Source organism: Pezoporus wallicus, unplaced genomic scaffold (assembly GCF_028554395.1).
Source record: "Pezoporus wallicus isolate ANWC-B61680 ecotype Strahan unplaced genomic scaffold, APGP_CSIRO_Pwel_v1 contig_6783, whole genome shotgun sequence".
NCBI lineage: Eukaryota > Metazoa > Chordata > Aves > Psittaciformes > Psittacidae > Pezoporus > Pezoporus wallicus.
In genome coordinates, this window is record NW_026637555.1 from 2,960,138 (window position 1) to 2,986,474 (window position 26,337).

Genomic DNA, 26,337 nt, shown 5'->3' on the forward strand with positions numbered 1-26,337 from the left:
GGGCTGTTAAAAACTACACTGAGAGCAATGGGTGGGGGAACTTCCAAGTATTGGGATACACACTTACCAAAGGCCACCTGGTTGGTCAACACCAGAGGATCTGTCAACAGGGCTGGCCCAGCCCAGTCAGAACTTTTACATATTGTAGAGGGGGACAAAGTTCCCGTGGTGCATATGAAGAATTTGCTGGGGAAGACAGTCTGGGTTATTCCCGCTTCAGGTAAAGGCAAACCCACTCGTGGGATTGCTTTTGCTCAGGGACCTGGATATACTTGGTGGGTAATGCGGGAAGATGGGAAAGTCCGATGTATACCTCAAGGGGATTTGATTTTAGGGGAAAACAGCCAGTGAACTCAATTGTATGCTGTTGCCCGCTGTGTAATACTTCTGTAGCCCATCAACTAGATGTCTTCAGGTCACCAGCGACTGGCCCTGACTTCCCGCCAACCATCATCCCAACAGAGAATGAACTTTGATAGAACCTGATGAGTTCTGCAGTAAAGGAACGACCAGCATCAGCAGGCAACGATCCAATACTGCACACAGCCTTTCCTGCCCTGAAAGATTGTTACAAGAGATGGAACATGACATCATGGCCCGAATGGACTCGGCAGCATTATAGGGATTGGTCCATGCACTAAGAAAATGATCTCTTTCTCTTGGTCTGTGTGTATATGTATGTTGTCCTGGGTTCAGCAGTAGCAGTCATTTTTCTCCTTGGTAGCTGGTGCAGTGCAGTGTTTTGACTTTCAGCCTGGGAACAGAGCTGATAACAATGATGTTTTGGTTTGGCCAAGGACTTTGTGAGCCTCATGCTCTGCCAGGGAGGAGGGGAAGGCGGGAGGAAGCAGAGACGGGACGCCTGACCCAAGCTAGCCAAAGAGGTATTCCATACCGCAGCACGTCATGCCCAGGATGTAACTGGGAGTTAGCCGGAAGGGCTGAGACTGCGGGGTTGGAGGAGGTATGGGTCGGGGCTTGGTCGGGCTGGGGGGGGTGAGTTACCGGTTGGCTGGTGGTGAGGTGACGTATTGTCTCCCCTTGTTATTTCCTTTATCATTGTTATTATTGGTAGTAGCAGTAGTGATCTGTGTTATACCTTAGTTACTGTTTTTATCTCAACCCGTGGGAGTTGCATTCTTTTCGATTCTCCTCTCCGTCCCTCCAGGAGTAGGGGGAGGGAAAGAAGGGGGGAGTGAGTGAACGAGTTACCTGACTGGGTTTAAACCACGAGAGATGTATATACATCTGGGAGAGCGATGGTATATTGAAAATGTGGGATCTGAGCATGACGAGAATGGTATGGAATAAGGGGTGGATAATGTCCTGGGTTCAGCAGTAGCAGTCATTTTTCTCCTTCTTGGTAGCTGGTGCAGTGCTGTGTTTTGACTTCCAGCCTGGGAACAGTGCTGATAATACCGATGTTTTTGGTTGTTGCTAAGTGATGTTTACCCTGACCAAGGACTTTGTGAGGCTCATGCTCTGCCAGGGAGGAGGGGAAGGCGGGAGGAAGCAGAGATGGGATGCCTGACCCAGACTAGCCAAAGAGCTATTCCATACCACAGCTCGTCATGCCCAGGGTGTAACTGGGAGTTACCCGGAAGGACACGGGGTCTTCTGGGTGGGACTCGTTTCTCAGCGGGTGGTATTGTATTCTCTTCCCTTGTTATTTTCTCTTCCCATTGTTGTCGGTGGCGGTAGCGGTGGTGATTTGTGTTGTACATGGGTTGCTGGACTGTTCTTGTCTCAACCCGTGGGAGTTGCACTCTTTTGATCCTCCTCCCCGTTCCTCCGGGAGCAGGGAAGGGGAGAGCCCCGGGGGGGGGGGGGGGGGGGGGGGCAGTGGGCCTCACTTGCTTCCACCCCGGCACCACTCACTGGGAGTGAGCGAACAAGCTGTCTGGCTAGGGTTTAAACAACGACAGCCTGTTCAGGGCGCTGGCTGGCAGAATACCTTGGGAAACATTACTGAAGGACAAAGGGGTCCAGGAAGGCTGGATCCTCTTCAAGACTTAAAGCCTCAAGGCATAGGAGCAGGCGGTCCCTATGTGCCACAAATCAACCAGCGGGGGAGAAACAAGCCTGGCTCAACAGGGAGATGTTGCTGGAACTCAGGGAAGAAGAGGCTTTATCCCCTGTGGAAGAAGGGACTGTCACCCCAGGAGAAGTACAGGGATGTTGTTAGGTCTGTAGGGAGAAAAGTAGAAAGGCACAGATGGAAACTAAATCTGGCCACTGCCATAAAAGCTAATGAAAAGTACTTTTACAAATACATTAGCAATGAAAGGAGGGCCAAGGAGAACCTCCATTCTCTGTTGGATACTAGGGGCAACCTAGTGACTGAGGATGGGAGAAAGGCTGTGGTGGTTAATGCTGCCTTTGCCTCAGGCTTAATAGTCACACCAGCCATCCTCAGGGTACTCGCTTCCCTGAGCCGGATGGCAGTGATGAAGAGCTGACTGGAGTCCCCATAACGCAGGAAGAAATGGTTAGCGACCTCCTGCTCCTCTTAGATGTACACAAATCTGTGGGTCAGGAGTACCCACGGGAGCTGGCAGAGGAGCTTGCCAAGCCACTCTCCATCATCTGTCAGCAGTCCTGGTCCAGTGGGCAGGTCCCAAAGGACTGGAGACTGGCCAGCGAGGCACCCCTCTATAAAAAAGGGCAGGAAGGAAAACCACTTGCTTCTCCATACTGAATGACTGCAGAATGTCTTCTATTAAGAAACAAAAAAGGAAAGTCAGGAGTCCCTGCCCACATGTAAACTACTTCTAAATGTCAAGAGAACAAATCCACCCCTCTGTCCCACAGCAGTAAAAGACGACGATTCTGGGAAGGATAGAGGACAGGAACCATGTGGTGCTACAGCTGCTCAGGAAGTGAGAGCTTTCTGGCTCCTCCCCTGGTTCTGCAAGTCAGGTCATTGATGCCTGCAGCGTGCATAGGACTCCTCCTGTAAAGAAAACACAAGGATTTCTTTTTGGTCTCCAGTTTGGCCAGGACCATGGTCTATATTTGACTTATACTAGGTCTGTATTCAACTTCTAGTAGGTCTGTACTGGGGGGCTGCTGCCCCTGGGATGTGTCAGAGCCTCCTCCCACCAACTAAGCCTCTGTTCTCACCTAGAAGCAGGCGTCTTGTGTGGTGAGGCTTGGAGAAGGAAGATCCACTTGCACCTGGAAGAGACTGATCACAGTGGAGCCTCATCAGTTTCCTCCATTGACATTCCACCTGCACGTTTCTAGGAGAATGGGTCACAGAAACCTGCCACCAAACAACGAGCGAAAGGGCCTCTCGGGCGAAAATGTTGGGCTCAAAAAGCACTCAGTGTAGACTACGGACAAGAAAGAGCAAGATGAAATACTTCCTGACACTGGACTCCTGAGAGTCCAGTATGTGTGTATAGGGACAGCAGGGTAAGAAGGGTGGTACTGGAGTTAATGTGCATTTGTGAAGGCAAATGAGGTGCCAGAAGAGAAGGAAAACACAAAAGGGTGTGTCCGAGGGGAGAGCGGGATAGGGAAGGGAACAAGCAGAGGACCCCAAACTGCTGTCTGTGGAGACGTGTGGTGCTCCAGAAGACTGTGAGGCTTAGCGTGGGCAGGGAAAGCCTGTTTCACCTCCTCAAGAGACTTCTTGAGTTCAGCATTGAATTCCTTCAGCTCAGTGTTGGCAAGTTTCAGCCTTGCAACTTCTTGCTGCAAACTTTCCAGCTGTTGCAACAGGAGCTTCTTCTCCAAGAGCCACGATTGCTGCACTCCTTCTGCAATAGCCTGCTGGGTATTCAGAGAGGAGGTTACGTGAGCTGGTGCCACACAAAGGTTAGAACGTGCTAAGTCCCTTCTTCCCCTCCAGCCCAACACAACAAAATCTCTTCCCAGGGGCCCTCCTCCACATCACCTTGGAGAAATCCACACGCATTTTCTTTCAACCATTTTTGGCACATGCCAAGTCCTAACCACAACATGTTGGCCAAGGTTGCTTAGACAGGAGAGGGCCAAGTACCCACCCCCAACTTTTGGACTTGAGTTCATTTGAACAACAAGCTCTGTAGTTCTTTCAGTACCTGTGGGCTTGACAGAAACCATTCTAGCAGGTGAATGGGCTCTGGCCGGAGCTATGCAGACAGGCAAGCCTGCTAGCTGCAGTCGTGGCCTCTTTTGGCCAAGCAGGTCATAGTTTGATGGGACCATCCAAACCTTTGTTGAACTGAATCTGTGGCTGCATTTACTGTCCCAGCATAGTCCTGTGACTTTTCATGTGCCTTCAAGTTTCTTGACGGGAAACATCATTAGAATCCTTTATAGATGTTTTACTTGACTGATGAGCGGTCACAGTGCCTACCTGGTGATGAAACCTGTCTGTGTCTCTCTTCTTCACTACTTTCTCAAGCAGATCACCACACAGCGATGACATGTTACTTTCCTCTGTCTGCTTGAGGAACTTCAAATTGTTCTCCTTCAGTCTCTGTCTCATTTTCTCAAGATTCTGCTCTAGAGTCCTGGCCTGTTTGCCTGCTAACTCCTTCTGCTTTTGAAGGTCCTGTACATGTCTTTGTAAAGACATTATCTCCTTCTCTCGGGTGCCTAGAGAAGACTCCGTGTGTTGTAGTTTTTGCTGTATGGTTTTAATCATCACCACTGCCTCGTTCTTTTGCTGTTGAAGCTTCAAGACAGTCTCCTCCAGAGCCCTTATCTTCTTTTCTCTCTTTTTCAGAGTCCGTTCTGTTGCTTGCAGTTTTTCTTGCTCAGCTCCGTGCTGCTTCTCCTTTTCCTTGCATGCCTCACATTGCTTTCTAAGGGATACAGTTTCTTGATCTTTTTCCTTTAGTGCCACTTCAACTGCCACTTCAAGCAGAATTTTCTTGTGCTGTTCAGAGTCTTTTTCTTGGTTTTGGAAGGTCTCAATCACTTCCTTCTGAGATTCGATCACAAAATCCTTTTCTTTCAGTTCTGCCTTAGCGTATTCTAAGTCTTTGCGCAAGACATTCATCTGTTCTTCTGTTTTCTCCTCATAGCTCCTTGTTTGTTGCCTTTGGATGGCTAGGAGTCTGTCCTTTTCTTTTAAGGTTTTTAAGGTCTGTTCCACATGCTCACGGAGAGCCCTTAACAGCATTTCCGTGGCCTCTCCGGCTTCCTGGTTTTGCTTTTGTAGTGACTCCGGGTTTTGATCCGTTACGTCATTGATAACCTGGCTGGGAGCAGTTTCATGCATTTCTCTCTGCTTTTCCGGCGTTCTTGTCTGTTCCTGGCACAACGTTTCTCCCTCCCTCTCTGACAGCATGGTGATCATGTAAGTGAGAGTCTCCTGCAAAGCTTTTGCCTTCGCTGCTTGCAGCCTGTCCCGTTCATGCTGTAAAACAGGGAGAAAAAGGTTCAATAATTCCATCTGTATGTGTTTGGTTTTCATACGAGATTTCAACTCCTGCTCCGGTGGCAGTCAGGGGCTGCCTGCTCTCTCCCTGCCTCTCGGGATCCTGCAGACCTTTCCTGTGCCACCCTTCTCATTCTTTCCCAGCTTACTCAGCCAGGCCCAGCTTCCTTTCTTTCCTTGTCTGAACCCCTTCTAGCTCTTGTTTGTTCTTTTGGGGATGAGCTACCAAGGACTACAGCCAGGACTTAAAGGGCAGACTAACCATGATTTAAGCACGGCATGATGATGTTCTCTCTATTAGGGGGGAAGGGAAGAGAGAACAAGCCTGACGTTTCATTTCACTACTTGGTTTCTGCCTTTTTTTTTTTTTTAATATCTCTACTGTGCAGTGTTTTCATGGTTCCATCCTCTAGAAGCCCACTGTGCCCTCTTGGAGGAATAATGCTCACATCAGACTGTCATTTTGTGTTTGAAGTCAGGACTAGTTTTCGCCTTGCAACGCTGACGTAAGACATGGCCACAAACAAAGTACCAGGAACAAGGGGACTGTTCCATATACTTCAAGCCCAAGGATACTTCCTCTATCAGCCATGAAAGAACGAAAGGAAGGAACAAAGTTTGCTTGGCTGCAGTCCCCAGCACTGTTAGGAGTCTTCTTCACGGTAGGCAGGAGTCTGGTAAGATCCCACTTCTTTGGTACCATGCCTTGGGGACCACCCAGCCTTTTGTTGAACTGAATCTGTGGCTGCATTTACTGTTCCAGCATAGTCCTATGACTTTTCATGTGCCTTCAAGTACAAGCCATTGGCTCTGCTGCCTGGCCTAGCAAGATGTGGCCTATGAGAGGGGCCTGCTGCCAGTTCTCACGCTCAGGCTATTACTCTTCTAAAGCCAAGCCACAAAGCTTGCTTGAAGAAGTCAGAAGCATATTGTTTCCTACCAGGGCTTGCAGGAGCTTGTTTACTTCCACTTCGTGATCAGTTTCCAGAAGCTTGAGAGTCTCGTCATGCTGCTGTTCTGCCTGCGAGAGCTGTTCTGCCATGGTCTTCCTTTCCTGCTGCATGAGATATCTCTCAGCTTCCAGCTTCCATCTAAGGCACTTCACTTCCCCTGCAAACGCAACAAATGGGAGGATTCAGAGTCTACGCAAGGGGTTCTGGCCTTACTAACCTAAAGCCATTTGAAGGTCAGTGGAGGAGGGAACTCTTTCCAGCTCCTTCACTTAGAAGCACTGCAGAAAGCCCGCTGGCCACGGGGGTCAAGGGAAGCAAAGCACATGAGGCTCTCACCTTGTATCAGTTCATTGGCCTGTGTGACTGTTTGAAGTTGGATTTCCAGCTGGCTCTTGGTGATCTCCAACTGCAGTATGTGCCGCTGAGCCTCAGATAGGCTGTTCTCCAGGGTCTCGTTCACTGACCTTCAAGTTGTGAATACAGAGAGAAATGAGTTTCTTGCTCCTGACACCCACAGGAAGTCACTCCAGTAAGAAGTGCCCTCCAGATTTTCAGCATGAGCCTCTAGACCTGAATTCTGAACATCCTGTGTCGAACGACTTACTAAGGAGAGGTCTATGTTCAAACACACAAACCAAGAAACCAAAACCAGAAAGAAGCTTCCGGTTTCAGTAAAGATCTCTATGGATGAGTTATTACTCAATGCAGAGCCAAGGTACCAGATACTGAAGAATTATATTGGCTTGCTTTGGACTTCACACAGGAATGTGCAAGGGGGCATAAACATGAGCCGAAGGCTCAGGAGACTTTTGTTAGCTGTAGCTGTCAGAAAAATAACGTTCAAATCACAGTGTACTCCTTGCTTATGTTTTTTTTTTTTTCTCAAGATTCTTCCATTTTCTGTCCATGGAAGGTGAAAATATCTGCAAAGCACACAGGATGCAATAAATCCTCAAGTAACGATTCCCACCTCTGTAATTACAGACCTTCAGTACCATCCTGCCTAGGGTCTCCTCCCTGCCTTTACCTGGCCTGTGTCAGCTGCTCTGAAAGGCCTTGTCTGTCCTGCTCCAAGGCTGACAGTTGCACCTCTAGGGCAGCCACCTTGCGCACCAGCAATTCCTTCTTGCTGGACATCCTGGCCAGAGTGTGCACTTGGCCAGAGGACTCTTGGAGCAGCTGCTCCAGATCAAGCTTGGTCGAATCTTGCTGGTGGTAAACCTGAAAACAGAGCAAAATACAGTTGTGTGCAGAGGCAGCGGTGCAACTTCTGAAGCAGTGGGCTGAGTAATAACTCCTGTACTGGGGGCTGAAAGTTTCAGGGCCTCTGCTGAGTAGTGCTCTAATACCCTGGGCTGGCAAAAGGCACTGGCACCATTAATGTGAAAGTGATGGGTAAAGCCATACTGGGTTGCCTGGGACAGAAGACAACTGAGAGAAGTGCACAACGGCTCTGCAAGCCATCAACACGTTTCCAAGAAGTAACCAAAGCCTTGCGACCTCCAGCACTACCAAGCGTCTCCTTGACAAAACCACGGCAGAATCCATCAGATGCAGCTTCACTGAGCCAAGCAGCCAAATGCCCACCCAGAGAGCTCTGGGACTTGTATCCTCTGTAGGAGGTCTGGCTTGGACAGGAAAATCCTCGACTTCAAGGAGCAGCTCCGCATCCCCTGTGTGTCTCTGACGTGCTCCCAGTTCAGCTCTCCCAATCGCAACGTGGTGGGGATCAACTACCCAAAGAGCCTGTGTGCTCTGACCACCATTTTTCAAGGAGAAGAACATTTTCCCTGCCTTCAGCTGCCAGAAACAGCACCTGGGATGATCTGGCTGTCACATCTCCCTCTCCCATAAGGTGACTGTACCTTCTTCAGTGCCTCCGTAAGCTCATGATCGTCCTGCATCAGCTGATTCCTGTGAAGGAGCAATTTCTCCAATTAAGTTTTTCCTGTGAAAACGTTCTCCTTTCTAAAACTAAGATACAAGCTATGTCCAAGATACGGCAGTTGGAATGATTTCCAACAGCTTTCTATGTACACTTAAAGAATGTGGGAATTTTCTGATTAGAGCTGCAGCACTCTTTGCCAGGAGCTGTGCTGTGTGTCAGTAGGGAGCCAGACCTGCCCAGGTGCTCCCTTCACCTTTCTATGCTACTCATGATAAGCGTGCCAAAGTTGTTATCTTTATGGTGGGCCTCCTTAAGCCCAGCAGTGCTCAGCCCTGCCCAGAGAAAGCTTTAAAACTCACAGGTGCCCATGGTCACGATGCACTCTCTCCAGTGCCTGCTGCTGCTCCACCTTTTCCTTCAGCTGCAGTTCAGTCTTATGCTGAGGCAGACTGCAAGTTTCTTGCTTCTGTGTTAGATTTTGCTGTAGGTCCTCCTTGATTTTCCTAAGCTTGGCACAGTCACTGCAGAGACAAGGCTTAGTCAGCAGAGAAAGAGAAAAAGCAGCAGAGCACACAGCTGGGGAGACTGGCAAGGCAGCGAACGCGAATGGCAAAGCTAGAAAGAAACCAGCTCAGCTGGCTAAGGAAAGGGAAAGTTTCAAGCTAACTGAGGCATTAGCAGCTGAGCCTGTTCCATTATTAGAAGGTTTTGCTGCAGGTCATCCTTGATTTTCCTAAGCTTGGCACAGTCACGGCAGAGACAAGGCTTAGTCAGAAGAATGAAGAGGCCTGAACAGTCACGAATCCCATTTTCATCATGCCAGGATGGAGCTGTGGGCAGCACAGTAAGGAAAAATTTCCTCTTCCCCTCACAAGATAACTGAAGAGGGAAGATGTAAGGAAGGCAGGCATTTGCCTTCATTCACTGAGAAGCAGTGGCTAGGAAAGGGCACCTAAAGAACAAGCACTCCGAGAATCAGCATGTCGAGAGGGAGGACTCTTGTATTCCAACAGCACGCTGAATCTCCTGGTCCTGCCTCAGCATTCACAGTAGAGCATGAAAAGCTGTGACAGAGGGATGCTAAAGTGCCAAACAGGCATACACGAGGTAGGGCAGGTGATTTCTTTGCCCGTAACACCTCTGAACTCTTAGAATTGGGAGCAGATTGCTTCTAGAACACAGGAAGAGGAGGAAACACTCACCTTCTGGGTGCATCTGTCAGAGCCTGCAGGTGCTGCTGCTCCCTGGATGACCTGCATTCCTCCTCCAATTGCTCAAGTCTTTGATGCAGCCTCTTGCACTCCTCTTCCTGCTGTCTGCACTTGTGCTGCAGCATGCTGATGGTGTCCTTGGCATAAAGCTTTTCTCCTAGGGCCTGCAAGCGATAGGTAGGCAGGGGAGGAGCATAAACAAGCAATCTAGAGCCATTCTTCACTGCAGTGAGCAGGGAAGATGGCTCCAGATACGTGCGAGAAGAAGCAAGCAGAGAGAAGGCCAAAGGTCTGATGATGTGGTGGAGGTCTGTTGCAGAATGACTCTAAGAGCAGAACCATAGAGTTCTGGAGGACTGTGCAAGCAAGGCAGGGGGTGGCCCCCACAGGTGGCCGGAGACCGGACCTGGGAGGAGAATGTGGAGGAAGCTGTGGGGGCTAACCAATACTGTTGTGCCAAGAAGGAGTGGCTGAATACCACTCCTATATATGTGTGAACTGCGTCACAAATAAAGGAGAAGTTGCTTATCACCCATATTGGGTTGGCTTGTCTGCTTCTCCTCGCCGCTTACAGAGGTCAAGGAGAAAAAACAGCAGAGCACAGAGTTGATGAGACTGGCAAGGCAGTGCAAGACCAAGAATGGGAAGGCTAGAAAGAAACCAGCTCATTCTTCTCCAAAGACAACCACAGAACGGAACAGGCAGTGTAGCCCTGTCCTGAGACCTGGGTCAAGCTTTACTGCTTCAGCAATAAAGCACGCTTTCACGCTGACAGAGAGCAGATTTAGATTAGACATTAGGAAGAAGTTCTACCCTGTGACCATGGTGAGGCCCTGACGCAGGTTGCCCAGAGAAGCTTGGACAGGGCTTCTAGTGGAAGGTGTCCCTGCTCGTGGCAGGGGTTGGAACTGGAGGAGCTTTAAGGTCCCTTCTAACACAAACCACTCTGGGATTCTAAGATCCTTGATGGGATTTTTCTGGCCTGCCGTCTTTAGTTGGCAGCCCGCACGCTCACCCCTCGTACTTCCAGCTGCTTCTCTAACGCTTCGCACTGCTTCCAGTACTTCAGTACCTGGATAGGTACATGGAGTGAGGGGGAGCTTGTACCAGACACGGCTCCTTCTGCAGCAGCTTTTCCCCACGCCCCAGCACTGCCCATTTCCCCCCCTGCACAGGTCCCTCCTCGCCGCCGCTCGACCCCTCCCGCGCTTCCAGCCCCTGCTCGGTACCGCACGACGGCGCTCGCAGCCCCGCGTGTGCACGGAGGTGCGGGACAGGCGGAGCGGGCGGCTCCACAGGCGGCAGCGGCGGGGCCAGCAGCGTGCCTGGGCTGCCCCCCGCTCTCACCTTCGCCGTCGGGTGCCGCACCACCTCGTCTCCACAGCGCTGCTCCTCCTCCAAGCTCTGCAGCCGCCGCTGCGTGGCCTGGCCCTGGGCCGCCATCGACGCGGGGCTCCTCCTGCCCGCACCGGCAGCCGGGCGCGCTCGGACACTGACCCTGGGGTCGCTGCTCGCTACTCTCTCGCTTATCGCTCGCTGCGGTGTTGCCGCTGTCAGAGCCGCCCACAGCTCTGCCGAGGCGCTGTTACGCCGCGCTATAGAACGCGCTGCACTAGGCACCGGCCCCGACGCAGTTGAGGGGCTATTGTGTCGAAAGCGGGCTCGCTCCCCCGACGCCGCACACGCTCGAGATGCTCTTTAACTCCTCTTTGCGCAGCGGTGGGTGCCACGTGCAGTTCCTCAGGGCCAGCACACCCTCAGTCTGCCAGCTATCCCCTTTGATGCATGTCGAACAGGGACAAGCGGTGTATCGCAGTATCACAGTATGCTAGAGATCGGAAGGGACCTCAAAAGATCACCTAGTCCAATCCCCCTGCCGGAGCAGGAACACCTAGATAAGGTTACACAGGAACGTGTCCAGGCGAGTTTTGAATGTCCCCAGGGAAGGAGACTCCACGACCTCCCTGGGCAGCCTGTTCCAGTGTTCCGTCACCCTCACTGAGAAGAAGTTTCTTCCCTGTAAGGGACAGGCTGGAGCTGCACATACAGGCTCTTATTCTGGCTTTGTCTAAAGACACAGGAAGGAAAGCAAGCTTGTCAGGAAACATTGGTTTTTCCAAACTCCAGATGCTCATGAAGAAATGCAACAAACATGTACAGAAAAGTGGGCTCAGACCCCTTTCCTTTGCCCAGACTAGTCTGTAGGGGGATTCACTCACTCAAATGCCACCCATTTTACTGGGAGATGACTAGGAGTTTGTGGTAGCTTCAGTCACAGCTGGGCCACGGCCTGCATCCTGGTTAGACATGACCAAGAGGTGCCTGATGAACCGAGAGCTGTGCTGCAAGCAGGTGCCAGCAGGTGGTATGCTCACAGCAGAGCAGACCTGTTGAACTCCCTGACAGAGGCTGTTGTAAATACAGCAGGTCTAGATGGGGTCAGGAGGAGGCTCTGGAAGTTCTCACCAGCTGGAAAAGGGAGGGATCCTGGGGATCCTGAGCCTGGGGAGGGATCATGCAAGCCTACCCCTCTCAGGCTTTCTTCTCTGGCTGTGCTCTCACAGGCACTGTTACATACAGGACACTAGCCCACACATGTAAGCCATGCAGCTGCCCTCACATGACCAGTGTTTTCCCACTTCTCCATTTACAGGGACTCCAAAACTCACTTATGGACAGTTTGATAAGTACAGCGCAGTTCTCGCTTCTTTTTTTGGACTGACAGCAGAAAATAGGCATTCAACAGCAAAACCAACAGAACAGCTTGCATTTCCCACTAGGAGCTCAAACTTCTGCCTATGAATGCCACATGAGTAGGAGCTCAAATCTAGTACGGAAAGCAAGCACATATCGATGGAATTATTGAACCTTTTCCTCTCTTCTGGTTTGCAGCATGAACAGGACAGGCTGCAAGCAGTTAAAGAAACACTGGCATAGGAGAAAAATCTTCTTCAGGTATCAGTGACAGCCTCTGAAACCCCCGCAAATACAGCAACAGGCAGGAATACTGCCTCGAGCAAGAGCTGCAAACAACACTGTCTGCCTTAAAAATTAAAAATGAGGAAGTGGAAATGCAGAGGGAGAAAATGCAGATGCTGCAGAAAGAGGCAGTACAGGCAAAAGCCTTGCAGCAGTCTCTCACTCGTGACTGCCAACCTGTCAGAGTAGGAGGGACAAATGAAGCTGTACTGGGAACAGATGAGAATGCTGGAAAAGCAGACAGAAACGCGTGAAACTGCTCTCAGTCAGGTTATTAAGGGATTTAACAGAGAAAACCAGAAGATGGCATCCCAGGAAAAAAAGACACAAGACCTGGAAAAGCAGTGAGAACTGCTGGGAACTTGTGTTGGCAAGGTCAGCAAAGAGCTGGAGGAGAGAGACCAGGAGATCAAATTCCAGTAGGTGGTGGAGCCACCCAGCCGCTTGCTGGGACCTTGACAGTAATTCCCTCTGGAGATCGAGTCTGACATGGTGCTTAAGACGGAAACAGACACTTGGAGACCTTATGGAGCAGTACTTCAGGAAGTTAGGAAAAGTTGAGGCAGCGTAAAATGGGGCACTCACCCAGCAGCAGTGCTATATGTGGAAGGGCATCATGTTTATAGATTTTAGGTTTTGTCTCATTTGACAGGAATTTATAGCTCTAAATAAACCTCCCTCCTCATCTTCTGATCAATAAGCTCGAGGTCAGTCAGCCATTTCATACAAAGCAGGTTTTCAGACCTCATTCCCTATCCCCTGTTTTGCAATCACTGCTTCACAAGATGCTATCCCCAGTCCTCGGTATTTTGGCTTTTGCCTAGATTTTTAACGATCCTTCAGCTATGTTAAAATACATGAAGCTGAATGCATCTCAGTTGAGGCTTCCACTGTATTTGGGACGATTATCTAGACAGTTTTCATAGTCAAGAGAGAAACGCAAGATACAAACTAGAACTGTAGAAAGTCACACTTAACAATGATCTGGCAAATCCTTCATCTCCTTGCATCAACTTGCAGCTACGTGCAAGGGAAAATGTTTTCCACACAAACCAGGGTTCAGGACTCCCTGCAATTGTCTGTTTGGAAAGTGCCACAGCTCCTGTAGGCATAATCTTAGGATCTGGAGAACAGAGTGCAATGCACTCCCAAGGAGCAGGGACCCAGGTAGTCCTTCCCTTTCAAATCCCTACGCACACTGTGTGAGGAGCTGCATTTACAGAATGGGCCAAGAAGGACAAGTGGGCTGTGTGAAACAAGTCTGATAGAGTGATGGAGCTCTCAAAGATATTAAATTCTTGCAAGTGTTGTGAAACCTGGAAGCTGGGTAGATGAAAAGTGGGAACTCAACATTTAGCTGGTTTTGTGGCCTACTGCCAAGTTAGTCAATACCCCCATAGGGCAGAACCAGACATGGCTCACTGCCTTTTGCCGATCAGGAAGGTGGGCAATATGCAAGGATAAAAGGATGGCATGTCTGGGAGGGACACAGCATGGAGTCGTTATAACTCAGTGAAAAGATGCTTTATTTTGATGGGAATATCAAAACTACAACTGACATGAGAGGAAGGACCATTAGATCACAATCAGGAGGAGTGGCTTTTGGATCTACCTTATTTGTGAAATATGTGAAATCACCAAACTCTTCTATCCTTCAGTTTCCCCATCAAAACAAGGTAAAGCATTCAGAGCTCCTCATGTAGAAAGGGCTGCAGGTTATTTAGGAAAGTAATCTGGTGTTTCTGATACTAGTCAGGTTGGGCAATGCTTCAGCGTGCACAAATCACGCTAAAAAGTCTTGTGTCTTTTCCGTTTTTCTTGTCTCAGAAATAAAAACATCAGTGCAGGATGAGAGAAGGGTCCCATTAATGCCTGTCAATCCACCCCAATGCCTCATTTCCCAAAGGCTCATCGAGAACAACAGATCAAATTTGCAGCTTGTGAAAGACCCGCTTGCTCTACGCTCTTCTATGGCAAAAGCAGCAGGACAGCCTTGACACCTCAGTACCACCAGCTTCAACCACCAGCCCTCTTGTGCTGTGGGGTAGGCAGCTCTTGACAATTTTACACCTAGTTTAAAACAAAGGCCAGTGTTCAGCAGCCTCTGGAGGACAGGCTGTGTTGGGGGGCTGGACGTGGAGGCTGTTGCCTGCAGGGTGCACTGCCGCCCCATGCTCACTGCCCATCCCGCCGGGCATCCCCAACCTCCTCCTCCAGCTGGGCCTACATGGATTTTCTCTTAAAGCATAGCAATAAATATGCCAAAATACACGGACTGCAGGCACGGCCGTGTGCTGTTTGTGACAAATTAAACTTAACTGAGCGCCGCGTTACCAGCTCAGCCCTTCAGTCACCAGAGGACAAAGTGAAGCCACTGTTACAGCTCTCTGGAAAAAGAACAAGCTGAATTATACTGGAATATTTTAATGTATGTGTCCAGGGGACTGTGTGACAGATCTCAGCTGTTGATCTTGCAGTTTGTTCTGTTTAAATGTGAAGTTCATCGAAGGCTAAGGTAGAGGTCGTATTGCCACTTGAAAAGGCATCCTCTGGAGTGTTGAGCCTGTGGAGCTGTTTCACATGAGGCAAAGTATGACTCATGCTAATGAAAAGGGTAAAGAAGATTTTTTTAAAGAAATATATCGCAGTTAAATTAGTTCAGACAGCATGACATCAGAGAGTAATTAAATAGGTTTGTTGGAATTCCGTTTCCAATTCCTGAGTTCAGGTTTGTAAAAGATTTCTGAGCACCTGCAGGTCTCTGTGTGTGAAATATTTTCACTGGAAAGGATTCAAAATGTTAAAAAAACCTTTTAACACAGAGGCAGCATTACGCCATTCTTCCTTCTTGGAAAAAAAAGCCCTTGGATTTAAACAGGACTCCTTCAAGTTTTCAGTCAGTTTTACAGAAGAAAACGAGGTGGTAAACTTTCTCTTTTCAAGAACAAGTTCTTTATAGCTGCTCACTGAAATCAGGGGAGACCGTGTCTGAATACATGAGCACTTCCACTATGGGACTGGATACAAGTATTGAACAACAGGATTTGAAATGTTTTCATCTCAAACGAAAACCATTTTTGCTGACTTTGGTTTTTAATTTCTTTCATGTTTTCTTCTGCCAAACTGGAGGAACCTTTTCTGATTTTTTCTTTAGTGGCATTCAGAGGAAGACCAGAGGATGAAAATCCTGCATTTTCTCACTTTACTGCTTTGGCATTTGACTTGGCTGTCTCTGGATCTAGTTCCTGGAGCACTGAGTAATTCTGAAATAGGCCAGAGTAATCCAGGATCTAAACTAGGTTTTTTAAAAGCAGAAGGAAAAGAGAGGAATCCCTCAGCACGGGCAGGTTCACTGAGGACTGCAAGCCATGGATATAGTACTGGGACCTCAAAGGCTAGGACTAAAAGCAGTGCTGTTCAGGCTGGAGCTCTGCTGGCCAAGAATGATGAATCAAAGAAGGTTCTCTCAAGAACAGCAGCCACGGAGGGCAAGGTAGGACATCTCCCCAGCAGACCTGCTGGAGTAAGGACAGTGACTCCAAAGGTTCAGAATCTTAGCAGCAAGGTGGCTTTGAAAAAACCTGGCACAAGCAGTACTGACACTGATGCTTTCAAAACCAAAAAGACTAAAGAGCCTGTAACCCAGAGGGAAGCCAAGGAAACTTTCCGACATCCCCCTATAACGCCACATGAATACATGCTCTCTTTGTACAGGACTCTCTCAGATGCAGAAAGAAAAGGTGTTAATGGAAGTGTAAAACTGGAGGCTGGACTTGCCAATACAATAACCAGCTTTATTGACAAAGGACAAGGTAAGAAAGGAGCTCGTGTGTATGTGTTTATACAGAGAGAGGAATATGAGTGTGTTTATACATGTGGAGAGTTTTAGAAAATAATCATCCTTCTTTAAAGTCAGATAGCTCTTTCTAATGGAAATCGTACAACTTTGCTGCAGATTTTGTCCTCCTGCCTTATCTTGGAAAATGCAGTTAGAGGTAGAGCTCGATGGCTTGTGTGGCAGCCAAACAAAACATTTAGAAAATATTTTAGATGCATATTGTTGAAAACCAATCCATCTTTGCATACTTAGGTGTTTAAAAACCTTTTACATTTATATCCTATTTACTCTGCATAACTAACTCCTGGAAGCTGCTAACATTAGATTTATTGTAAGTATGTCTAAAAACACAGGATATACTAAGAACAGGACTACTTTGTGAAGAAAACCCACAGGTTCCAGTATTGATGGGTCAGCCTGATTTGTTCAAGGTAGAATTGTGAGGCACTACACAGGCGTCATTATAGCGTAGGGTGGGTGTATCTGTACTAGCTTGAAGCTCATGCTTTCAGGTGCCACCAGCCTTCTCTCCACCAAAGCCCACAGCTGAGCACAGACTAACAGGAGTTGCAACTTCTGGGACTCCACAATTGGGGTTCAACATTCAAGCTTCTTTTGAAACTCGGACTAGTGTCTGCCTTCACACCAGAAATAACCAGGCTCCCAAAGAATTATGTTCACCTCACCACTGTGGTTGGGGAGCCCCACGTTGCTTCCAGTAAGAGTTTTGTCGTGTATTTAAGGAAGCAACACAGGCTACAGCTGATAAGGTGGATGGTGATGGAAACTCAGCCAGGAATGGATTTGTTTGCCATTCAATTATGAATAGCTTGTTTTCTGGGAAGGGATGATACACTTCTCACAGGTACTGCATTCAGGTTTCTGGCTCACCAATGGAAGGCATTGTTAATGCGCCATCACTAAAACGTTGGCTCAGCTGTGTTCCTTGTTAGTGCTGCTCCAGAGCTTGAGCAAGCAAATGTACCATCAGGTTAAAGGGAGGTGTGTTTCTCTGCCCAGTTTGAAGAAGTTGTGAATCATGTGGAGTTAAGTTAATACAGCAGTTATCCTTGTGTCTGGCAGTTCCTAGGGGATGTTGGGTTTAAAGGACTTATTCACTATTGTATCGTCTAAGGGTAGATTTGCTCATGCTTGGAACCAGTATGAGGCCTAGGCACCACTGAAGCTCTGTTCCAGTAATTTAAGTGGGATGGAAGTGGTGAATAGGCCCAGTGAGTGCTCAGCCCTGGAAAAGGACTATTTTTCAATTGGTCAATTGCTACTTTGAAGCTAGGAAAGATGGTGAAAGAAATGAGATTTCTACTAAAAAACCTCAGAAACTCATTTCCCTCTTGAGTCACTGAATTCTTCTGGGTCCCTGCACAAAGCTGGCTCCTTAGACCAAAACTGCTCTTTCTGTTTGGTGGGCTGATAATGGAAACTTCTAGGCTTGTGAGCAAGCTTTAGGAAAACCATTAAGAAATGAGTAACTGATGCTGATCTATGCTTGATATGCATTTAAACACGTGTGTGCTTTGCTTTTTTTAGACGAGCGAGCGCCAACTGTAAGAAAACAAAAATACATTTTTGACATCAGTGCATTAGAAAAAGATGGTTTGCTGGGAGCAGAGCTTCGAATATTGAGGAAAAAGCCCTCTGAAACATGGAAGCCTCATTCTTCTGGAAAAACTTCCCAAGTGAAATTATTCAGTTGCTCTACAAACAGACAAGGAGCAACCCTCCTGGACTCTCGGACTGTCAGTATCACAGATACACCAAAGTGGGAAGTGTTTGACATCTGGAAACTTTTCAGGAACTTTAAAAACTTTGTTAACTTGTGTTTTGAACTGGAAACTTTTGACAGGGGGAGAGCTGTTGATCTCAGGAGTGTGGGATTTAACAGAACAGGAAGACAGGTCAATGAAAAGGCTCTCTTCTTGGTATTTGGGAGGACAAAAAAAAGAGACTTATTCTTCAATGAAATCAAAGCTAGATCTGGCCAAGATGACAAAACTGTTTATGAGTACTTGTTCAATCAGAGGCGGAAGAGAAGAGCTCCTCTAGCAACACGCCAAGGGAAGAGGCCCACTAAGAATCTGAAGGCAAGGTGTAGCAGAAAAGCCCTCCATGTGAATTTTAAGGATATGGGCTGGGATGACTGGATAATAGCCCCACTAGAGTATGAAGCATATCACTGCGAAGGGCTTTGTGAATTTCCCCTTCGATCCCATCTGGAGCCCACCAACCATGCAGTGATCCAAACATTAATGAACTCAATGGACCCAGAATCGACTCCCCCGACTTGCTGTGTCCCAACCAGGCTGAGTCCTATTAGCATTCTTTTCATTGACTCTGCAAACAACGTGGTCTACAAGCAGTATGAGGACATGGTAGTGGAGTCATGTGGCTGTAGGTAGCAGAACAGTTGCTCACATGGATATGTCATGAAAGATAATATGACACATTGAACATACACTCTCCTCAAGCAAGGTTAACTAGATTTCATACCTTTAGGGGAAGTATGTTTACAAGGATGTAGCAATAAATCCAGTGCTTCTATATGTCTCTCCACCATGGACATATTTCAGTAGCGTTTGGATGCTGGCATGTAGCTTGACATAAGGCTTGTGTTGGCAACATGAGACTGGCTCTAACTGAAGTCCATGATAGAGAAGATTATACCTCCACACCTCTAGACTGCCTTGACACTAAAAGCAGTACATATGGTATCAGTGAGCTGTGGATATGACCTGTTTGATTCCTTGAACAATGTTTTTGAGACTGGATTTATGTCTGAGTCCCACATGCTTTGTCCATTAAGAAATGTAAGAAAAGAGTCTTGATGTCTGCAAGAAAAGGTTGTGTTCTGGTGTGCTCCCATCTTGGTGTAAATAGTTACACTGTAATATTATTTCTTTCTGAGCTCTTGAAACTACACATATATAAAAAAGGAGTCATTAGAGATGTTTAGTTTTAAGTTTTACATGGAGATAGATGATGCCAGAGGTATTTACTTCCATGTATATTTTCCTCCAAGCTACGTATCTTTCTTAAGTATCCACCTTTCCATTGTTATGTTATATATTACTATGTATAAGGTCCAAGTTGTTCTCAAATGCTCATAGTAAAATTGTTCCATTATGGCGTAAGATGTAATAAATTATTGACACAGTGCTACATTGTATCTAGCTGTTCAACTCTGCGTAATTATAATGCTATTAAGAAATTGGTTTTAATGTTTTTGTACAATAAATACAGGTGAAAGGGACTTTTCAGCGCAGCAGGATACCAGTGGTATGCAAAACATGTCCATGTATTTTGCTGCCACTGACAGAAAGAAACTGTGGAAACATTGGAAGAAAGGTCTGAAAGTATGGCATGGTTGACCTGGTGGGGAATGATGCTATCACTCAATATATCTGGGGCAAAAATGAGATATGCAGATGATTACAAAAAGGCTCTGGTATTCTTTTATTCAACCCTCCAAGGACCGTGTGTTTGCCTATCCCCTTTATCTATTCTACAGATGGATTATTAATTTATTGTGGGATTGCTCTGTGTATGTTTCCACCTACAAAATGAGGTTAAACTGTGGACAGGACATAAGAACCATCAGAAATTATTGATGTAGCTTCTCAATAGTATAAAATATAAATCTAAGGTTTCATATTGTTCATCAGAGCTTAAACCATCAAGTAACACAAACTCCCATCTGCACAGCATCACTGCTGGGGGTAATGGCAGGGAACTGGATATGGCCCAGGGGTCCTCCTGGTCAGTACGCCAGACTGGACCTGCTCTGGCTCACACTAGCAGCAAACCATCCTAAATTCCTGGTCAACAGCCGTAAAGAGTGATAAAAAGTTCTGCCCTTCCTCCTGCACTCTCTAGGTGGCTGAGCATTTAACCAGCTTGAAATACCTGCTTAAGCAGCCTTGCTGCCAGACAAATGGGGCTCCCCTGTGTGGGCAGACCTTGTCAGGTACCACATGGTGACACTGAACAAGCACTGCAGAGAGTTTTCTGTAATTTCTCTGTAATAGGTTAGCACAGTGATTTCTACCTGCAGGAATTGATGTTCCTTGGTTCAGGCCACGTGGTAAGACAAAACAATGTGGGTCAGAATGCTGTACCTAACAGGAGGGTGAATCACTAAGTAGCAAGTTAACAGGCATGTGAAATGCACTTGAAGCTATTTTGTAACATGTGCATGAGACGTTACGGTATTTTATGGATGTATTTTGTGGCTCGAGGCTATCCTCATGGCCCCTCTATCTCCCTTCAGGACTCTCAGCATGTCCTGCTCTTCCTTGTCCGGATAGTCTTAGTTCAGGACCAAGAGTTACTGTCCCTGCACTAACTGCTTATTACCAGCCAGCCTCATATGACTTTCAAAACAAAAAGGAGTTTTTAACTCTAAGTTTTACCACAGGTTATTCAGATATGATTTACCATTGCTACAGCAGGAGAGAAAACATTCTCCTGACAACTCCACAACCAGGAGACCATCTCAGAGTCTTTTTTTGCCCATTCTGTTCAAGCATTTCTTTTCTTGCTCCTGCTTGTTTTCTAGGTGACTGGCTTGCAGCTTTTAAGGATCCTTTCTCTAGCACAGACCACAGCTACCTTCTAGAGAGGTTGTCTAGATGACCATGAGCAAGGGTTGTCTCCTTTCTTCCTTGCATGAAAGACTGCTGCTCCCCACACATGTGCCTGTTTGCACATTCCCAGCAAAGCCCTTGCTTTTGCGTATGACAGACACAGCTGTGCCAGGCCATTTATTCAGCACACAGGCACATTCCTCAGTGGCTCAGGTATCAGTTTAAAATAGCACATACTGCCTATTTATGTTCACTTGAAGCAAATCTAAATAGTCTTAACAGACAAGTTAATTCCTGGGATTATAACTGCCTGCAAAGGGCAGTTTGCTTCAGTTCCAGCTGGATCCGTGAGATCCTGCGGCAGCTTTGGAGGAAGGTAGCATTGGTGTTACACACAATGCGTGATGGTTTGGAAACCCAAGGAGAAATGCTACACACTTCACATGCAGAGCTGTGGATCAGCCTGAGGATCCTGGTGAGGCTGGTCATGATAAAAGGTTTTAAAAACCTAGTAAATATCTCTTGGATGTTCTTGTTTCCTGTCCTAGTATGAGTTTCTTAATACATGAATAAAGCAAGATAAAAATTCAGGTAAATGTTAATTAAATTGAGTATGTATCAGCATCTACATGGAAAATAATCCCCAAACTAAAATTTTGCAATTATCCCAAAGCAAATAACATGAACTGAGGAAAAATTAGAAGAAATACTGACATTCTGAAGTGTTAAAAATCATCCTTTGGTGATGTTTCAAAATGCAAAATTCTGCTAGGTAGTAGTTACATCTTGAAGGGAGAAGAAAAAAGGAAAACAAACCCCACACTAGTTGGTCTTTAACATCAATTTAGACAAATTTGAAACTACAGACACTAAAATGCTAGAATTATAATAGTTTATAACTGCATCAAAGTTGCCAGATATTGTGTTTGGCCTAACCAGAAATAATTTCAACCCAAGCGGTCAGGTTAGGAGGTAACATGACATTCACTTTGTTTAGTTGGTAGCTCAGAGGTGGTGACATTCAGACAGGATGGTCATGGAACTACTAAAGTTTGGTCTAGCACAAAGTGAAGAGTTTCTAATGGTGGGCATGGGATTAGGGAGTTTTTCCACTTTTGACTCTCAGTTGAATACCCTTGCTTTGTGACACTGTTTCTAAACCGGGGCTGTGATGTCCAGAGTATCCTTTGCATTTACATTACTGAACTTGTGCAGTAACTCCGGCAGTTCCAGCTCAATGCAATTTTACTCTGGAGTGGTCTACTGACTTTTGCCATGGTGTAAATGTATGAATGAAGCTTATAGGTGCTTCACTGGTATATTGTTTGAGCCATTGGGATCATCTGGCACAGATCTCTGTCTCCAATTAATTTTAAGATACTTACTGAATGGTTATGATCACTTGAATTTACAGCATGGAAGACAGTGACCACTTACTGCTTTTCTCAAAGCAGTTTCTGTTCTTCTTAATTCACCTAAAATTTAAAATATCCATTCAATTTCTACTCACAAACCACTGCAAGTATTGTCAAGACTTTACATGAAAATCTGCAGTTTCAGTATCTGTTGTGAGAACAGAAACATGTATCTTCCCAAGATATGAGAGTGGTGACCATTACAAACATTCGTTATCACTGATAAGCACAATCCAGGTGGACTTCCCTCTACCCTCATTCCTCCCTGAGAACAGAGGTTTAGGTTTAGGGCATGGTCTGGGGCTGACACACAGCAAAGAAACTGGAAAGAAGCAGAGGACCTTGAAATTGCAGAAGTTTGGCACTATTTCTTTAGCCTGGTCATTATATAATGTGCAAAGATAGACACCCTAAATTATTATGGCTTTCTTCCCATGGGTGAACGGGTGTTAGTAACTGGATGGTAGAAACGCAAAGAAACCTGAGCTGTAAAGCAATGCAGGTTAAAAGTTCAGCTTTCCACCTTTATGATGGCAGGTTTCACTCTCTCACTGAGAATGCCTCATTTGTATTTACTTTTTAGGGTCATTATCTGTCCCACGAGAGTCTTTGTGAAGGACCAAATTTCAAATAAACAGTACACTGTAAGACAGGTATGTGTGGATAATTTTTGTTGTATTTGGCTAAAATATGGGTACTAAGCTCAATAGGTAAACATAAAAGTATGCCATTGAAAACAATGCATTCCCATTAGTGTTTGAATATGTGCCTAAACTCCATGTACACTTTTACATGGTTATGTCATTTCCTGTGTAAAATGGGCTTGTTTATACAGCAGCCATATGAAAGATGCAGTAACCCGCTATGTGGGCTATTTGAAGCTTTCTTTAAGAAACATAAAAACCCCTTGACCCTTGTATAATAAAAGGTGTTAAAAGATACTGCTTTTATAACATCTTTGCCAAGACTAATAAGAATGTACAAAGCAAACAAGTTGGGTTTTTTTTTTCACTCCATAGTCCTGTTCAATCACGTGTTATTTTATGAATTTACTGTTGCTGTTGGGTAGTAAAATGATATTTAAAAATAAAATTGCCTGAGATTTCATTGTTTCTCGACAAATTTAATAAACAAGGAAATCTAAACGTTTTTGGAAAACCAGTAAAACCAGTGCAATAAGTGCACTTTGCTGAGTGCTCAGAAGACCCGTTTGTTCTATCATTCCAAGTTCACTGATGCCCCTGCTTTGCTGGGGTTTCTTTTCAGAACTAGTTTCAACTTTCTGCAGTCATTTGGCTAGCTGAAGTCATGCAAATGGATTCAGTTTTCCCTGATGTCATTTTGAAAGGCACAGCTGTCAAGAAAAAATTACTCTGTTAATAATAACAGTGATTAATTGGCTGGAGGACAGAAAATGCTCTTTTCACGGGTTTTTCTCTAAGTCTGTTTGCTATAATATCTTATGCCAGGCTTTGCCATCCAGGAATCCAGGCTGAGCAGACTCTGCCCACTGTACTGCCAGAGAAATGCCATTAAAATGAGGGTATTGGTCCTGCACGTTCAGTTACCGTCTGCCTGCTTTTTAAAGATCCCATTTACCATGGCAGAAAGTCAGAAATAAGCCTTTTATTGATAAAACCAGACACATTTTAGTTTGCTCAGGCAAATGGCTTAAAAATATTAATCTTTCTCCAGAAATATTGAAAGAGAAACACAACTTGGCTCCTCCACAGGCTTAGAGAAGGGGTTGTATATCTTCATGGGAGCTCTCTTTTCTGCAAAGGTGCAATAAGACTCATAAAGTTTAGATGGCAAAGAAGTCATTAACTCATATGGTTAGTGATCAGATTACAGGAACCCAGCCAGGGAGGATAAAAAGCTAACGGTAGCGCAGGGAGAAGCACATGCCGCAGGAGGAGGTGCTCTAAAGAAACACTTGAGGGCATACGGCTTGGGAGAAAGGACACAGGGAGAAGTGGCTTTCAGGAGGATGCAGACAGGCAACCCCACAGCAGTGGAGCACAGCAGGAGCTGAGGACGTGGTGAAAGACTGAATAGTAAGACACTCTACAGTTGCTCCTGGAACCAGGACAGAATGCAGGAGCAACTGCAGAATGAATGCACACCCAAATGAAACGAGATGGGTTAGGTGGGAATAGAAGTGTCTACATGCCTACTAGGAAAAAAACCTTTTCTGAGAGTTTGGTGTGAAGGAAATCTTCCTTCCTTCCACTTGCCTGTCCTCATGCTAATGGCTTTCAGAGCTTTACTCAGACCTTTGGCCTAGAAGGTGCTGAAGGCTTAGAACAAGAGCAGGCTGCTGAAGCCCAGCAGAGGCAAGTAGTTTCTGACAGTGGCATTGAACAACCAGAAACAGTAGTAGCTTTAGCACAACACTGTCTGTGGCCATCTGTTCTCAGCAAAAGAGCTGAGAAACCTGAATCTGGATGCTGAGGCACTATCATCTGTGAGATTTTCAGGTGGATGATGAATTTCACTGCTGGGCCACAGGCAGACAAGCAGTCTGTCTTCTCCAAGCCATGTGCAGCCTGAGGTTAAAAAGGCCGATCATGCAGATCTGGACAGTTACATCAAGTGCTAAACTTTGGCATTTTGGTGCTTTTTGCACTTTCAGAGCACTGAAGTGGCTTCCCAGAGAGTTGGAGGGAAGAGGCAGGCTCTGGGAGAGCAAACTGAAGGGGCACCAGGCACAGTGCCTCCCACTGTGCACTGTGTTGGGGCTGCTACTTGGGAAAGCGCCATTCCTGCCTGCACACTCCAACATGAAGCCAGATAGTGTGTAAAGGAGGGCAAGCACACCTTGCAGAGAGTGCACCCTTCAGGGACTAGGTGATCTGACCTAGATTTCTAATCTAAATGACACAGAGGAAGGACTTGTGCTAAATGCTTCCACATTCAACCTTTTACACCAGTTCCTTAGGCCATCAGCTGAATTGCAGGCAGCCTAATATTTTAGGTACATTGTGAGGACAGCTGCTGGATGAATTCTACAGGCAAGAAATACCAAGTGCAAGGAGGGAGAGAGGAGGGAAAGAAAGGAGTTGAGCAATTGTCGGCTGCATATCTAATACTCGGGCTCTAGGCATGCATCCAAATAGATACTCTAGCACATTAAGTGTGTTTGCAAGATATCACTGACAGTAGTGATGATACATGTCACAGTATTTTTACAGATCCCTGCACTATAGCCTGGTGCCCAGGCTACGTCAAGGCTGAGATGTTTGAACATCTAGTGCCTACAGTCCATGCACTTTCACTAAATAGCATCTATACTGGAATTTAAACCCACTTGGTGTGGGTTGGTGATGGAAAATGAATCTCAGATGTATGCTATTTCTACACTAGAGAAATGGGACAAGTTTATTGATGACTTTATTTTTTTTTTCCTATAGAATAATGTTGTGTGAATAATATTTGATCAATGAGTTCCAGAAAATGTAAGCTGGAATCTTTCTAAGGCATAGAAACTTTAAAAGCAGCTTGATTCTACGGAGTTCTAAGAAAAATTACCTGCTATTTATCTCAAAGCACAGTGGAGCTATCTGTCTCCCAAAACATTCTCATGGTTTTGGTAAGAGAAAAAGTCATAAGAAATAATTCACTTCTTGCAACAGTAATGAAATATTCCCCATGCCAGTAAGATAAGAAAGTGATGAGGAGCATTTGCTGGCATCGGAGTTTTAAAACATTTAACCTGCACCAGTAAGACTCCTGATTTTTAATAAATCTTGGAATTCTGGGGAAATTCCAGAGGTTTGAGAGACTCAGGAGAAAAGGAATTTAATTCAGTACTATAAAGGGTCACTCTGCTGACCCGGCAATTATAAGCAAATTATGGGACTGTTGATACTGACTGAATCTTACACTGTGATTGAAGGATGGAGTTGAATTCATAGGCACTAAGGGCAAGAAGAACAATTAAGAGCATTTAGCCTGATGAGTCCTGCTTACCCTAGGTAAAAAATTATACCTTGGAGTTCCTGAAATGTCAGCTCAGTTTTTACAGCAATCAAGGCAGCAAACACGACTGGGAGAGAAATGGAAAACAAATGAGAAA

The 26,337-nt window shown here is 46.2% G+C and overlaps 1 protein-coding gene across 1 annotated transcript; it reads left to right on the forward strand.

Moving 5' to 3' along the window:
* Positions 1-14,752: 14,752 nt before the first annotated feature.
* Positions 14,753-18,939, forward strand: GDF5 (growth differentiation factor 5). Its single transcript, XM_057406413.1, has 2 exons — positions 14,753-16,217; positions 17,792-18,939. The coding sequence occupies exons 1-2, from the start codon at positions 15,584-15,586 to the stop codon at positions 18,658-18,660; spliced, it is 1,503 nt and encodes a 500-aa protein (XP_057262396.1). The 5' UTR covers positions 14,753-15,583; the 3' UTR covers positions 18,661-18,939.
* Positions 18,940-26,337: the final 7,398 nt, after the last annotated feature.

What these genes read in the sequence shown, in the direction of transcription:
- GDF5 (XM_057406413.1), top strand. Translation starts at nt 15,584, where the DNA reads ATGAAAATCCTGCATTTTCTCACTTTACTGCTTTGGCATTTGACTTGG. An exon ending in CTTTATTGACAAAGGACAAG is followed by an intron (nt 16,218 to 17,791) that starts GTAAGAAAGGAG and finishes TGCTTTTTTTAG; the next exon opens with ACGAGCGAGCGCCAACTGTA.